The sequence below is a fragment of the Lethenteron reissneri genome, chromosome 40, assembly GCF_015708825.2.
Source record: "Lethenteron reissneri isolate LAM-NWPU_2019-01 chromosome 40, ASM1570882v1, whole genome shotgun sequence".
NCBI classification, from domain to species: domain Eukaryota; kingdom Metazoa; phylum Chordata; class Hyperoartia; order Petromyzontiformes; family Petromyzontidae; genus Lethenteron; species Lethenteron reissneri.
The window spans coordinates 11,919,637-11,932,308 of record NC_083818.1 but is presented as its reverse complement, the minus strand read 5'-3'; the positions used below and the strand labels follow the sequence as shown (position 1 = coordinate 11,932,308).

Here is a 12,672-nt window from a genome sequence, read left to right as displayed (position 1 = left end):
CTCTCTGGCTGGTGCCATAGTGACAAACAGGAGGCAGCTCCACTCACAGGAGGCAACAGCAGTCGACACGACGGGCAAGGGCTGCCACTTTCACGTCTCTAGGGGCTACAGCGCCGCCTAGTGGACAACAGACACCACACCGTCCGAGCGCTCTCGATGTTGGCACGTTCGTTCGTAAAGATTCAGTTGAGCGCTCTTTCTTTGTCCCTTCTACTTCTATTTCGAGTCTTTTTTCCGGAAAGTGTTTTTGTCAAACTGTGATAGCGGCACCACGGCGCGAGGCGGAGCAGTGCATCACGCCGCTGGCGACGTCAAAAGGCCCCGTGGAAGGAGACTTCACAGAACCGGTTCCGAGAATCTTTCCGCGACCTTTTTTTCGTATCCGCGCACGAAAGGACGCGCTTTCCCGCATGCAGCCAAACTGCCATTTTTTTTGCCATTTCCCAAGTTTGGCAAACAAAGTGAAAAATCTAAAGTAATTTGTTTGATGGGGTTTTGTTTTGTTTTTGCGCACGCTAATTGGTAACCGGGCTGAGACCATCAAGTCGCCACGCTTGAGAATTCGGTTGGATCATTGCTGGGTGGTTTAAACCCAGATTTGAACCCAGGCTTCCAAGCAGTGCTGGCTCAGTGACAACATTATTCAGAAAGCGTTCAATGGCCCCTGGACCACGAGTTACAGGGATGTTTTATAGAGACGTGTAACCAATATGGCCTGGATAAGACACTCTGTCAAAAAGATTTGGATTGACCTGAATGTGTCACAGGAAGTGACATCACCTCCATGATGTCACGTCTGCACTCTCCCCGCCGAAGATGGCGGCACGTGGCATCGGGCAATGCCACTTTCGTTGGCACAAAATTAGTACGCCACGTAAATGACCTTGATGTTGAAAAAACGCGCTAATTTCAAAATATAAATCTCACCCACGACGTACTCAACAGAACACTCGTTTTGAGTCTGCGAGCGAGATTTGTCAATGGGGGCCGCACGGCCAGGTTTATCGGGGGCGCTGTTTCCGCTCACGTAACACGGGGCCCAGCGGCGCCGAACGGGAACCAGGGTCCACGGACGCCGGATTACGCGGTTTAATCCCGGGGCTTACAGCGCGACCAGAGATGGGATCAGACTCACGCGGATTTGCCGCACTCACTGCTTGGCCGCATAAGCGTGCGCGATGTGCCTCGCCAATTCTGTGCTCATTTTAGCAACCCAGGAGAGGCGATGATGGGGCCGAACTAACCCTCGCCGGGATTGCAACTCGTCATCCAACAGCCGAGAGCCCGCTGTTCCGTCGGCCGAGCTGTAACGTGACCTTATCGCCATCATCACGAGCCACGGTCTCTCCGCTGCTGGAGACGGTAGCGTAAACATTTGGCGCCGTCGGTGGACGCGCTGCGGAGGATGCGCGCCCACGCACGCCGCGCGAGTGCGAGAGATGCACGGCAACTGCAAAGGCTCGCACACTCGTGCTCAAGCGACGACGGCAACAACAACGCTGGAGTGTGGCCACTCGAACCGCCGTGAAGCACTCAGTGCAGCTGGTGTCATCGATTAGCGGGGGGGGGGGGGGGGAGGGAACCTCAAGTATTTTGTTACGCACTTAATTTGCACCGCTTTAGAAACGACAAAATAAGGGGAAAGTTTAATCAAAGACGTTTCGTGTAACCGGCGGCATACATTATATATATTCCTTGCAGTTAAGATTGTGCGTCTCAATGGAACGGACGCTGGGCACCCTTGCAAACGGGATGTTCCACCTCAAATGATTTTCCAGGTAAATGTTCAATGTTTCAACGTTTGAAAGCAGAGTGCACGGTCACTATATCGGCGCTGTTCTGGCAGCAAGGAAAGGCTCCGAGTGACTGTCGAGATTCTTTGTCAGGAGAGGTTTGCCTCGGAATGTTGGGGCCAGTTCCTATCCGAGTCACGTTTGCAAGTGAGAGGGAACCAGAGCACCAAGTTGTAATGTATACAGCAGCTCACGCTTTAATAGGCGTTAATACTACTTTCTCGACTGTGTGCCGTAGTCATCACTTTGCCAAATCACAACAACCCAGCGTTACCGAAGAAACAGCTGAGGCTTTCCGGGTTACACTCCCCGCTGCATGGAACTCACTCCACCGGCAAACACGGCACGGCACGGCACACAACACACGGGACATGCGTCACACAAAGTGCAGCACGCTCAACACAAGGCTCACAACGGACAGCATGCGGCACAATGCAGACCAAAGACAAAGACCCCTCCCCGTATATTGCCTCTAACAGGCAGCTGGGGCAAGCGCTGCTAGCGAGCGCCCGTTAAGGCCGGCACGGCGCACGAGGAGGCGGGTGCGGTCAACGCCGCGCTCGGCCGGCCTGTGGTCGCGAGCGGGAATCGAACTCGTGTCGCCGGCTTCGTAGCGCGGTGCACGCCGACCCCGGCACCGTCGCTCCCCACCCCTGGACGTGCGCCGACCACGGCGCCCTCCGCCCTCCGTACGGCGCGTTCCGCGGCGAACACCGCAAAGCCCGAATCGCTCCACGCGACGGCGCACCGCGCAAAGACACGGGCACGCCGCACGGGCCGGACGGGCCGGCGGCAAAAGAATGCGTTCGGCTTCCGCACCTGGCGCCGCTGCTCCTCCTCTTGCTGCAGGCGCGTCTGCAGCTTGCGCACCATCACCTGCCGCTTCCACTCGGGGATCGGCCGGCCCTGCTCGTCCTGCAGCGGCACCAGCGCGTCCACGTCGAGCGAGTCGAGGCGCGACAGCGAGTCGCCCGCGCCGCCCGCGCCGACGCCGCTGCTGCCGCTGCTGCCGCTGCCGCCGCCGCCGCCGCCCGCGGCGCCGTGAGAGAAGCCGCCGTCGCCGTTGGTGCCGTCCGTGCCGGCGCCGCCCTGCGGCTGGTAGTCCGGGCTGGTCGGTCGCTGGTTCTGTTGCGGCGCCGTTGGGGAGGGGAGAGGCACAGTCCCACACGGAGTTCGGATTTGCCCGTCGACTCAAAACACAAGATCCCCCCCATAGAGACCGTTGAGGACAAGTGCTGTTAGCGAGCACCTATTAAGGTCGGCACGGCGCATGAGAGGGTGAGTAGGCCAACACCACGCACGCCCGGCCGCCTTTGTCTCCCGCCAGTGCTGATGTATACACCGCACCACTAATTTAAGGGCGAATCGACCTAGGAGGAGGCGCAGGACCGGTCCAAATGTTCGCAACTCTTACCGGTCGTGAGTGGGAATTGAACTAGGGTGGGCGGGTTCGTAGCGCACTGTTCTACACACAACACAGGGGGACACCACGTACACCACGTCTACCAGGGACGTGAAGGTGAGGAGCGGGGAGCCTCACCAGGTGAGCGGAGCCGATGAACACCGTGGTGCAGCCCTTGCTGGGGTGCGTGGGCTTCAGGCTCCTGCCCGCCTTGATCTCCGCCAGCAGGTCCGAGTTGTCCCCATTGGGTGAGAGCATGTTGAACGACTTGACGCCTTGACAGAGACACACATACACACACACAGCCACCATTCGCCACGGCGCTTGTGCCAGGCCAAGTGCACTCCGGGTCACGTGAAGTGTCGAGAGCTTGCTGCTGGTAGGTCACGGGACAAACCCAGGTGCCAAGAGTTGACTGAGATGACTTGCAGATGCACATACACACACACTAGACAACGATCCCCCGTATAACCTTAACAGACCGTTGGGGCAAGTGCTGTTAGCGTGCACCTATGAAGGCCAGCATGGTTCACGAGGGGGTGGGTGGCCAACACCCCAGTAGCGATGTTTACACAACGCACCAAATACTTGAGTCGACCTAGGGGAGGCCCAGGGCCAGTTCAGATAATCGTCACTGGTGTTGGCCATGAGCGGGAATCGAACGCTGGTAGCGCATCGCGCTAACCACTGCGCCACCCCTCTCCACATACATGCATACATGTGAACGCACACATACAATCACACACGTGTATATAGTCTGGATATGAATTACATTGACAAGCCGGTGAGGGACAATTAAGGTCGATGTCTCCATCTCTGGGGAGACTTGGGATGGAATAATAACGAATATGCTGTATAGAATATATCTCAGCAGAGCATAACATAGATGCTTGTGACAACCATTGAAATTGAGAAAGTAAATATATTATATAAGCAAAATAAATATGTCCAACAATCTCGATAGCGATAAAACCTTACAGTTAGATATTTCACGCAAATAATGTGTCAGGGTTCTCCAATGGATCAGTCTTCTTACATAACGCTACCACGAGCCAACATTCATAATTATTCCATTCAGGGCAGACACATCAACCGCCATTCACGGCTAAGTCGCGGTGACGTCACTACAGAGATCGTGCCAGGCTATGTGCACTTTGCACATACACAAACAGGCGGTTGGGGCAAGTTTTCTGAGGGGGCACCTATAAAATTTGCCGCAACGCACGACAGGGGTGAGCGGCCAACACCAGGCCTGGCTGCATTTGTCCCCCCAGTGCTAATGTTTAAACATTGCACCAGGTGCTCATTAGGCAGGGTCAGGCCTAGGGGAGGCATGGAACCCGTTCGGATATCCGGCACTGATGTTTGCCATGGTTAGGAATTGAACTCGGGTTTACTGGGTTTGTAGTGCGGGTGTGCTCACCACTACACGACAGCTCCCCACACGTATACACTACAAATTGACAGTTGAGAGGTCAAAATATCAGTCAATTATGGCAAACATTAGTAAAAGTACACACTCAACTGCAGGATATCATTCACATAAAGTAATCTTGGAATGTAGTGCAATATTCCGTGATTTTAGTATCGAACGATAAGTCTTTAACGTCAGCGACACGTTAATCTAAGAAAAATAATCTTACACAATCCCACCACCTCACGTGAGCACATTGGTGAGCTCTGGTAACAATGACAATTATTTTGTATGCAAAGAGGAAAAAAAGCTGCAAATTTTTAAACGGCGTTTCGATGAAACTTTTAGGTTTTTACCGCTTTGTTTAATGAACATGAAAGCAGCACCTCTGATGTCCAAGCTTAAGCAATGATTACACGCCACGTAATCTCTCCACGGGGTGGAATTTAAATCGTTTGCACGTTACCACCGTAAACCCCCGACCAAACACACACCGGTGACATTACAACTTCACAACGCATCCGTGAATCGCGCTGTCGGGAGAAATTAGCCACGGAATACACACACACACGTTCATTAAAAAGGACGACAAACCGCATAGAGAACAGCCCCCTGCATTGATCGCGTTGACGTTGACAACGACACTGAACCGTGCCGTCTATGGGCGCCGCGGTGGCGAGAGAGAGATTTTATCTCCCTCGCAGGAGGGCGTGGGTTCAATCCCGGACCCTGACGATGCCTGTCGTCTATTTGGAGGCCGCGCGTGTTCTCTCGCTATCCCCGTGGCGGTCGCGTGGATCAAATGAACACGCTGCTGTCAACTCCTGCATGTGACGATGATGACGACGATGATGATAGAAGCCACTTCGATGAGCTAGTATGTGTTGCCAGGTCGCTTATGAAAAAAAGAGTCAACAGCTCAAAGGGCTTTCTCTCGTGAATAAAGCAGCTGAGTTTTGGCTTTAAAACGCAAATGCTACGCGCCGACAAAACTATAAGCGGCGTCCCTCCGCAGAAACGGAACCCTACAGCTCCACACGGGGGAAGCCGGCACGACGACCACGACTGTCCGACGCGACTACTTAAGAGCTGGCTCGCGGAGCGAAACGTTGGACAACGGTGCCGAACAACGCGTGGCACGCCCCCCCCCCCCCCAAATAAAAGGGTGGGGGGGGGGGGGTGAGCCGTACGGCACGCCCGCGCGGTAAAAACCACAGAAACTAAAAATTCACCGACTCAACAACAACAACAAACACCTCCGCTGCCGCCGCTGGTCCCGTCGTGGAACGAGCGGCGAGGACGATGACGCCCGGCAGCGTTGGGGACAGCGAGGGGCGGTGGTGGCGAGCGGCGCGAGGAGAGGACGCACCTTCACCGAGGAGGCATTTGCGGCGAAGAAGACGCCGGGGAGCTGGTGGGCGGGCGGGCGGGCGGGCCGGAGGGTCCGTGCGGGCGCGCTAATCGGATTAAGTGCGCGCCAAGTGGACTCGGCCACTTGGGTGAGCGCTCTCCACGTTAACAGCACTTCAGCGTCGCTCCCCTGCCGGCCTCAAAAAACCGCGGCGCTGCTGTGAAGCGCTTTCATTCGGTTTTTGTTTTGTTCAAGAGCAATTGTGTGGTGAAAGTTTTTTTTGCAAAGAATACAGAGGCCTGAAAACAGATCCGCGGTGCGTGTGTGTTGCGTCACGTTGGTCCGCAACTGTCAGGTTACCTACAGCGCTCATCTCCCCACGGCGAAGAAAGGAGGATCGCCTGCTGTTGTTATCGCACGTTTAATAACAATGCCAGGCCGTGCGTATGGTTTTACATACTCTGGCTGCAAGGTGTGAAGTTTGTAAACAGGACCTGTGGGTACTGGATGCGGGTCAAATTTCTCTTTTTAAAAATACATTTGAGGAATTACCCATTGAGTGTTGGTGGTAATGTTCGTATGTCGAACTTATTTGGTACCCTACGTAGCCAACCGTGCTAATCAATAACGGGCAATTCCTCAAATTCATTGTATATTTATTCGCAATGTCATTGCGTATGCACACACGCGCGGACAGAGAGCGTGCGTTTTCTTTAATTGTTATGCCGCCAATCGTTCCAACCCTCAATGGTGACTCGCGTGGTTTCCTGCCCGCGGTTCCATCAGGAGAAATGCTCCACGAGTTTTAAAATCTCCTTCACTTGTCGGCGTTGCCAACGTAGGCGGCCGCACTATAAATCCCACGTGTGTGTATCGACTCAGCCAAGAGCACCTAGGTGCGAGCTTCGCCGTCGAAACGAAATATACCACCCTCGAGGCAGCCTCCGGTGAAAGCAAACCCTTGTACTTAGAATCCCTCGGAAGTTCCTCATTTAACTCTCTCGATGCCAGCTGTCGGGAGTTGCGGATGCACTCCGAGCGTAAAAAACTACACTCGGCCTCGAGCGCGAGCTCGGCGGGCGCCTGTCTACAAGCGGGGAGTGCTGGACTGCTGGCTCCTGTGTAGCCGGTAACGACTTAAACACTGTCACAAGAAATACAACCAAATCCTGTTTAGGGGCTTAGGCTGCGCGCAATCCATCGCTCAAGTGGGCCATTGATCACTTAAGTCTGCACGTGGTGGCAGCGGCGGTGGTGGCGGTGGTGGTGGCGGCAGTGGTGGCGGTAGTGGCGGTGGTGGTGGTAGTGGTGGTGGCGGTGGTAGTGGCGGTAGTGGTGTGGCGGTAGTGGCGGTGGTGGCGGTAGTGGCGGTGGCGGTGGTTGTGGTGGCAGTGGTGGCGGCGGTGGTGACAGCCCCGAGCGTAATGCCGTGGGGCACAGTGCAAAGCCTCACTCCGGGGGGGGGGGGGGGAGAAAAGCCCTGACGTGTTTCAAAATTATGGTTGTGAGAACAATTGAAAGTCGTGCAGGCAGCCGCTTTAATCCAATGTCGTTAATTGACAAAATGCGCTTTGTGAAGAGGGTGTTTCTTGTAGTTACGTGGCAGCATCGTCAAAGGTCGGTGTGTGCCACTGCGCACTGGGGGGTTGATTGTCACGGCGACTGTCACGTTGTCCTTTTGCGTAGAGGTGCAAGAGAAAGTCGTTGTCTTGGCCGTTTACTAATTTAATAATAGGGGGTTTCCCCTTTTTTCTGGCAACAAAACTGAAATCTTTTTACGAGGAATCATGTGTGCATTAACCACAATACTTGTGGTCAAAATGCAAACAAAAAACACACTCTGATAATATATGCATTGTCCTTGAAACTGATTGGTCTACACCAAAAGGCACCTTTTGGCGTCCTCTGGTCTAGCACCAATTGAGACGAGGCTCAAAAGAAAGCCGTCTAATAGACTCACATTGAGAGGTCTACAGACACACGTAGAGACCTACAGACTCACATTGAGACGTCTACAGACTCACGTAAAGACCCACAGACTCACATTGAGACGTCCACAGAGTCACGTAGAGACCCACAGACTCACATTGAGACGTCTACAGACTCACGTAGAGACCCACAGACTCACATTGAGAGGTCTACAAACTCATGTAGAGACCCACAGACTCACATTGAGACGTATACAGACTCACGTAGAGACTCACAGACTCACATTGAGACGTCTACAGACTCACGTAGAGACCCACAGACTCACAGTGAGAGGTCCACAGACTCACGTAGAGACGCACAGTCTCACATTGAGAGGTCTACAGACTCATTAAGAGACCCACAGACTCAGATTGAGACGTCCACAGACTCACGTAGAGACCCACAGACTCACATTGAGAGGTCCACAGACTCACGTAGAGACCCACAGACTCACATTGAGACGTCTACAGACTCACGTAGAGACCCACAGACTCACACTGAGACGTCAACAGACTCACGTAGAGACCCACAGACTCACATTGAGACGTCTACAGACTCACGTAGAGACCCACAGACTCACACTGAGACGTCAACAGACTCACGTAGAGACACACAGACTCACACTGAGACGTCTACAGACTCACGTAGAGACCCACAGACTCACATTGAGAGGTCTATAGACTCACGTAGAGACCCACATACTCACATTGAGAGGTCTAGACACACGTAGAGACCCACAGACTCACATTGCATTAAGAGGCCGCGACGCGAGTCCACGGCGCGTTGCGCCGCACCACATTCATCGCCACGTTCTGGTGACATCCGAACCATCAACAGCTCCGACACAAAGAAGCCGCGGCGCGGTGGGCCACGGGCGCCGCGTCAACCGTGAGAGCCGCCAGGAGCCACGGGAGCCCCTGGGAGCCGTGAGCGCGGCACGGCGCAAGCGCCATGCGGCGGCGGCGTTCGACTTACTTCTCATTCCTCGCTCGTCCAACAGGGGATGAACCGTCACAAGCCGCCGTGCGCCCACATTTACGGGCGACGGGCGGGCGTGCGCGCACAAGGGAAAAAGGTGAAGATAAAAGTAACAACGGTGAGAGCGAACGGAGCGTGCGCGGCGCGGCAAATCTTGTCTGGGGAGGGGGGCGGTGGTGGCGAGCGAGGCCAGATCGGCACGGAGGCGGCGGTGGGCGGGCGGGCGGGCGAGCTGGTGAGAAGGACGGACGGACGGGGGAGAGGGAGACAGGGGGAGAGGCGGCGGCGTTGGCCGAAGGAACAATAGGACGTGCCGTCGGCAGCAACGCGATTAAAAAATGATTAGCGCCAAAGGATGAGCGAGGGAAACGAAGCCGGGGAAACAGGAGCCCGGGCGTGGAGCGGGCGGCGGATTTCGCGAGGTGGACGGATCGACGAGGAGGGACGGAGCGGCAAGGGGAGGCGGGGAAGGGATGAAGAAGCTCGCGGAACGAATGCCGCGGCGGCGTCTTCTCTGTGGCCAACGCGCGCAGAGGCGGACGCACGCAACGCATTCGGACGCACAGAAGGAGCAAGGTCATCACGTTGGGATCGCAGACTGCTGGGGCATTTGCGAGCGTCTATAGCAAGTGCAGCCATGTCCTCTCGCACGCGCAAGCACTCCCTTACGGGCGCTCGGTTAATTCACTATTAAAAGATGTGACACGTTAGACTTCCGTGAAAGTAGCTTCGACTCGTTCTGTGGGACGAGGCAAGAGAGACTGTTGCGGCAAGTGCTGCTAGTGAGCAGCACCTACGAAGGCCGCACGCAAGGGACTGTGGGTAGTCAACACCACGCCCGGCCGTTGATGTCGACCCAAGGCTGATGCTGTACACACCGCACGAGGCACTCATTTGAGGTCCAATCGACGTAAGCTTTGTAGCGCAGTGCGCTAACCGCTGCATTGCTACTCCAACAACAATAACAACTGCAAATCATCACTAAGTGGCGGTGATGTCACCACGGTGCTCATGCCATGTCAGGTGCACACACACACACACACGTGTCTACAAAGTGACGATATTCCGCATTGTTCTTCATAACGCTCGCACGTCTTATTAAGAGACCTACGTCGCGAGAATTTGTCCGGGCGCGGGTGCAAATTTGTCTTGATCACGTTATTACGGAGTCGACGCTGGAAACGGGATTCTAAACGCCGCTAAATATTCTTGGGGGAGCAATGAATTATTGAGCAGACGCGACGGGGCTGGCCTGCATGCATTGTTAATGCGCGAGGTTTCATTACAGAGAGAATCAAAACACGCACGCCGGGGGGGGGGGGGGGGGGGGGGGGCTGGGGCACGTGCCCTCTCGTGGTTTATCTCTGGAGATGCTTTATTATATCGCTCACGGGGACGCGTGGTTTATCTCTCGAGCGGTGAGTGGAGGGATCCGCAGCGGGCCCTCGCGTTCGCCAAGGTCAAAAGGCGTTGGGCCATCACGGGCCGGCGGTGGACATCCACATTCCTATGACGAGGGCCATTCCATCCATATGGAGACGATACTTTACCATGCTGCTCAGTGAAGTTTCTTGAAGTGGGGGGATGGGTTGGGGGGGGGTGGTGGAGGGGCCCCGGATTGGTTTGGATGTCGCTCGCCCTCAGTGCGAGCTGCGGCCGGGGAATCGAACTCAGGTTAACGGTTTCGTAGAGCCGCCACGCAAACCGCTGTGCCACCGATCCACTCGTCTCACTGGGCACGCAAAAGGTCCCCAAGCAGCTCCAGTGATGTTACAAAACGAGACTACAGACGCACGAGACGCGGTCCCACGTCAATCACAACGCGGTTTACTCCCCTCGGTTTCGCCAGGTGAGAGAGGGAGCCCCTTGTGAGTTTCGGTCATGGAAAAAGCAGATCGGCTGAAAAAGGATGTGGCCTGAAACTTTTGGCCACGTCACAGTGACGCAATGTCCTTCTCTGGCAGGGTCGGAGAGAGCCGCTAACAGCCCTTGGATGGAAGCTGCCGAGTTTCTGGATTTCCCGTTTATTTTCTTTGAATTGTATTGCAAGAGTGTTATCTGACCTATTTTGTGTTGTCAAGACCCTCCACCACCCAACATAGCCAAAAAAATGAAATCGTCACGTGTAGAAGCGTTTAACGCGCCAATTATTACAATCTGAGCGTGCAGCGAGTGGGTCTTGATGTAAGCGCTCTCTACGTGGTTCTCTGCGCAGATTCATGAGTCATTGGTGGAAGGGGCCTGAGACCATCAACTCGCTGCACTTGAGAACCCGGTGAAGATCCTAGGGCGGCCGGAACCCAGATTCGAGAGCAAGATCCCAGCGGTGCCGAGCCAGCTGACCGCCCGCTCGTTCCCACAACCGTTTCAACCCAACAAGCGCGCGCCCAACGCACAAAACAGCGGACGGGGAAACCGGGTGGGAGTCGACACGCCGCCACCACCACCACCACTCACTGGAGGCAGCGGAGGGCGGCCGCGAGTGGTCGCCGTCGCTGTACCGCGGCAGCTCGCCGGGGAGGGGCAGCGGCGGCGGGGGCGGAGGCGCGGGCGGCGCGGGCGGCGGGGGCGGCGGTGCCGGGGGGCCCTCCTCGTCCTCGGCGGGGAGGGGGTCCGGCACCGGTGACGACGGCGGCTCCGGCATCTCCGACTCGGGCGTCTCCGCCTCGCCCGAGTGGTCCTGGCGGAGAGGGAGGGCAAGAAGAGAGAGACGCCGTCACCGCCGCGGGGTTTCACCGAGCGGCACGGCGACGGAACGGGCGTGGAGACCGCAATCGATCCCTACGCGGGCGATACACGTGCGTCGAATCGCGGGAGCCAATATCGATCGTTTACGTCCTGAGCAGGTTAGGCGACGGGCGTCGAACCTGTGCGTGACCGGAGAGTTCGGGGGCGGGCGACGTTAGATGGAAACGCGGTCGCTGGGAACAGGCCCAAGGGCCTAAAACGTCAACGCTTGGGATGTGTCAAAGTTCTAAAAGAGTTTACAGGTTTCTTGAATTTAGTTATACGAGATGGGTACAGGCGATGATTGGAGTAGGGAGTTCCAAAGTGTAGCAGTGCAAGGGAAAAGAAAGAGAAGTGAGCTGCCCGGCAGTGCAGTGGACAAACGAAGGAGGTGGTATTCATATCTGGACAACATATTGGGATGGTTTACGTCCCTAGGACAGAAGAAGTGTGGCACGGCACTGCAAATGTGAAATAAGGATGGAGTGAAGAAATCTGCAAAAATGAGAGGATTTTTATTTCTAAACAATGCAAACTAGACAGTACAAACGTGGCACAGAATAATAATAATCCTGGGTTGAATCGTCGACCCGAACGGTGACAATCCATCGAACGGCTACAGAGATGAGTCATCACGACAGGCCTCGGCTGACGTCTTGGGCAAAGGCCCTTCGTGAGGGCACAGCGACGAGGCAGCCTAGGGATTGACCGACTTGTAGTTTGAGATTAGCATTGTATAATACCGATACGTTTCAATGAAAATTACTAATTAACAGTTTGTAATAAAAAAATGAGCAGCTCTACATTGGTAGCCAATGTGTATCAAACAAACCCTGAAAATTAATATAAAAATCAAGACTAAGATAGCACCCACAGACCAACATTAGACCCCACAAGATTACCTATTAACCACAAACAACCATTGGGACATTTTTACTGACATAGGTGCCACCACGAAGCCCATACACTTCCAGAGGTCCCGTCGACTGATGTGTGTGGTTTGAAGCCAGGCCTCAGAGCGTGGCTCCGCCAGACGGAA

General features: G+C 55.2%; 1 protein-coding gene across 1 annotated transcript in view; it reads right to left on the bottom strand.

Moving 5' to 3' along the window:
* Window positions 1-12,672, bottom strand: part of LOC133352347 (uncharacterized) — a 61,533-nt gene that overhangs the window by 7,019 nt on the left and 41,842 nt on the right. The window contains 3 exon segments of the mRNA XM_061567944.1: window positions 2,432-2,918; window positions 3,334-3,470; window positions 11,364-11,586. Of these exon segments, the coding sequence (XP_061423928.1) occupies window positions 2,432-2,918; window positions 3,334-3,470; window positions 11,364-11,586 (847 nt within the window).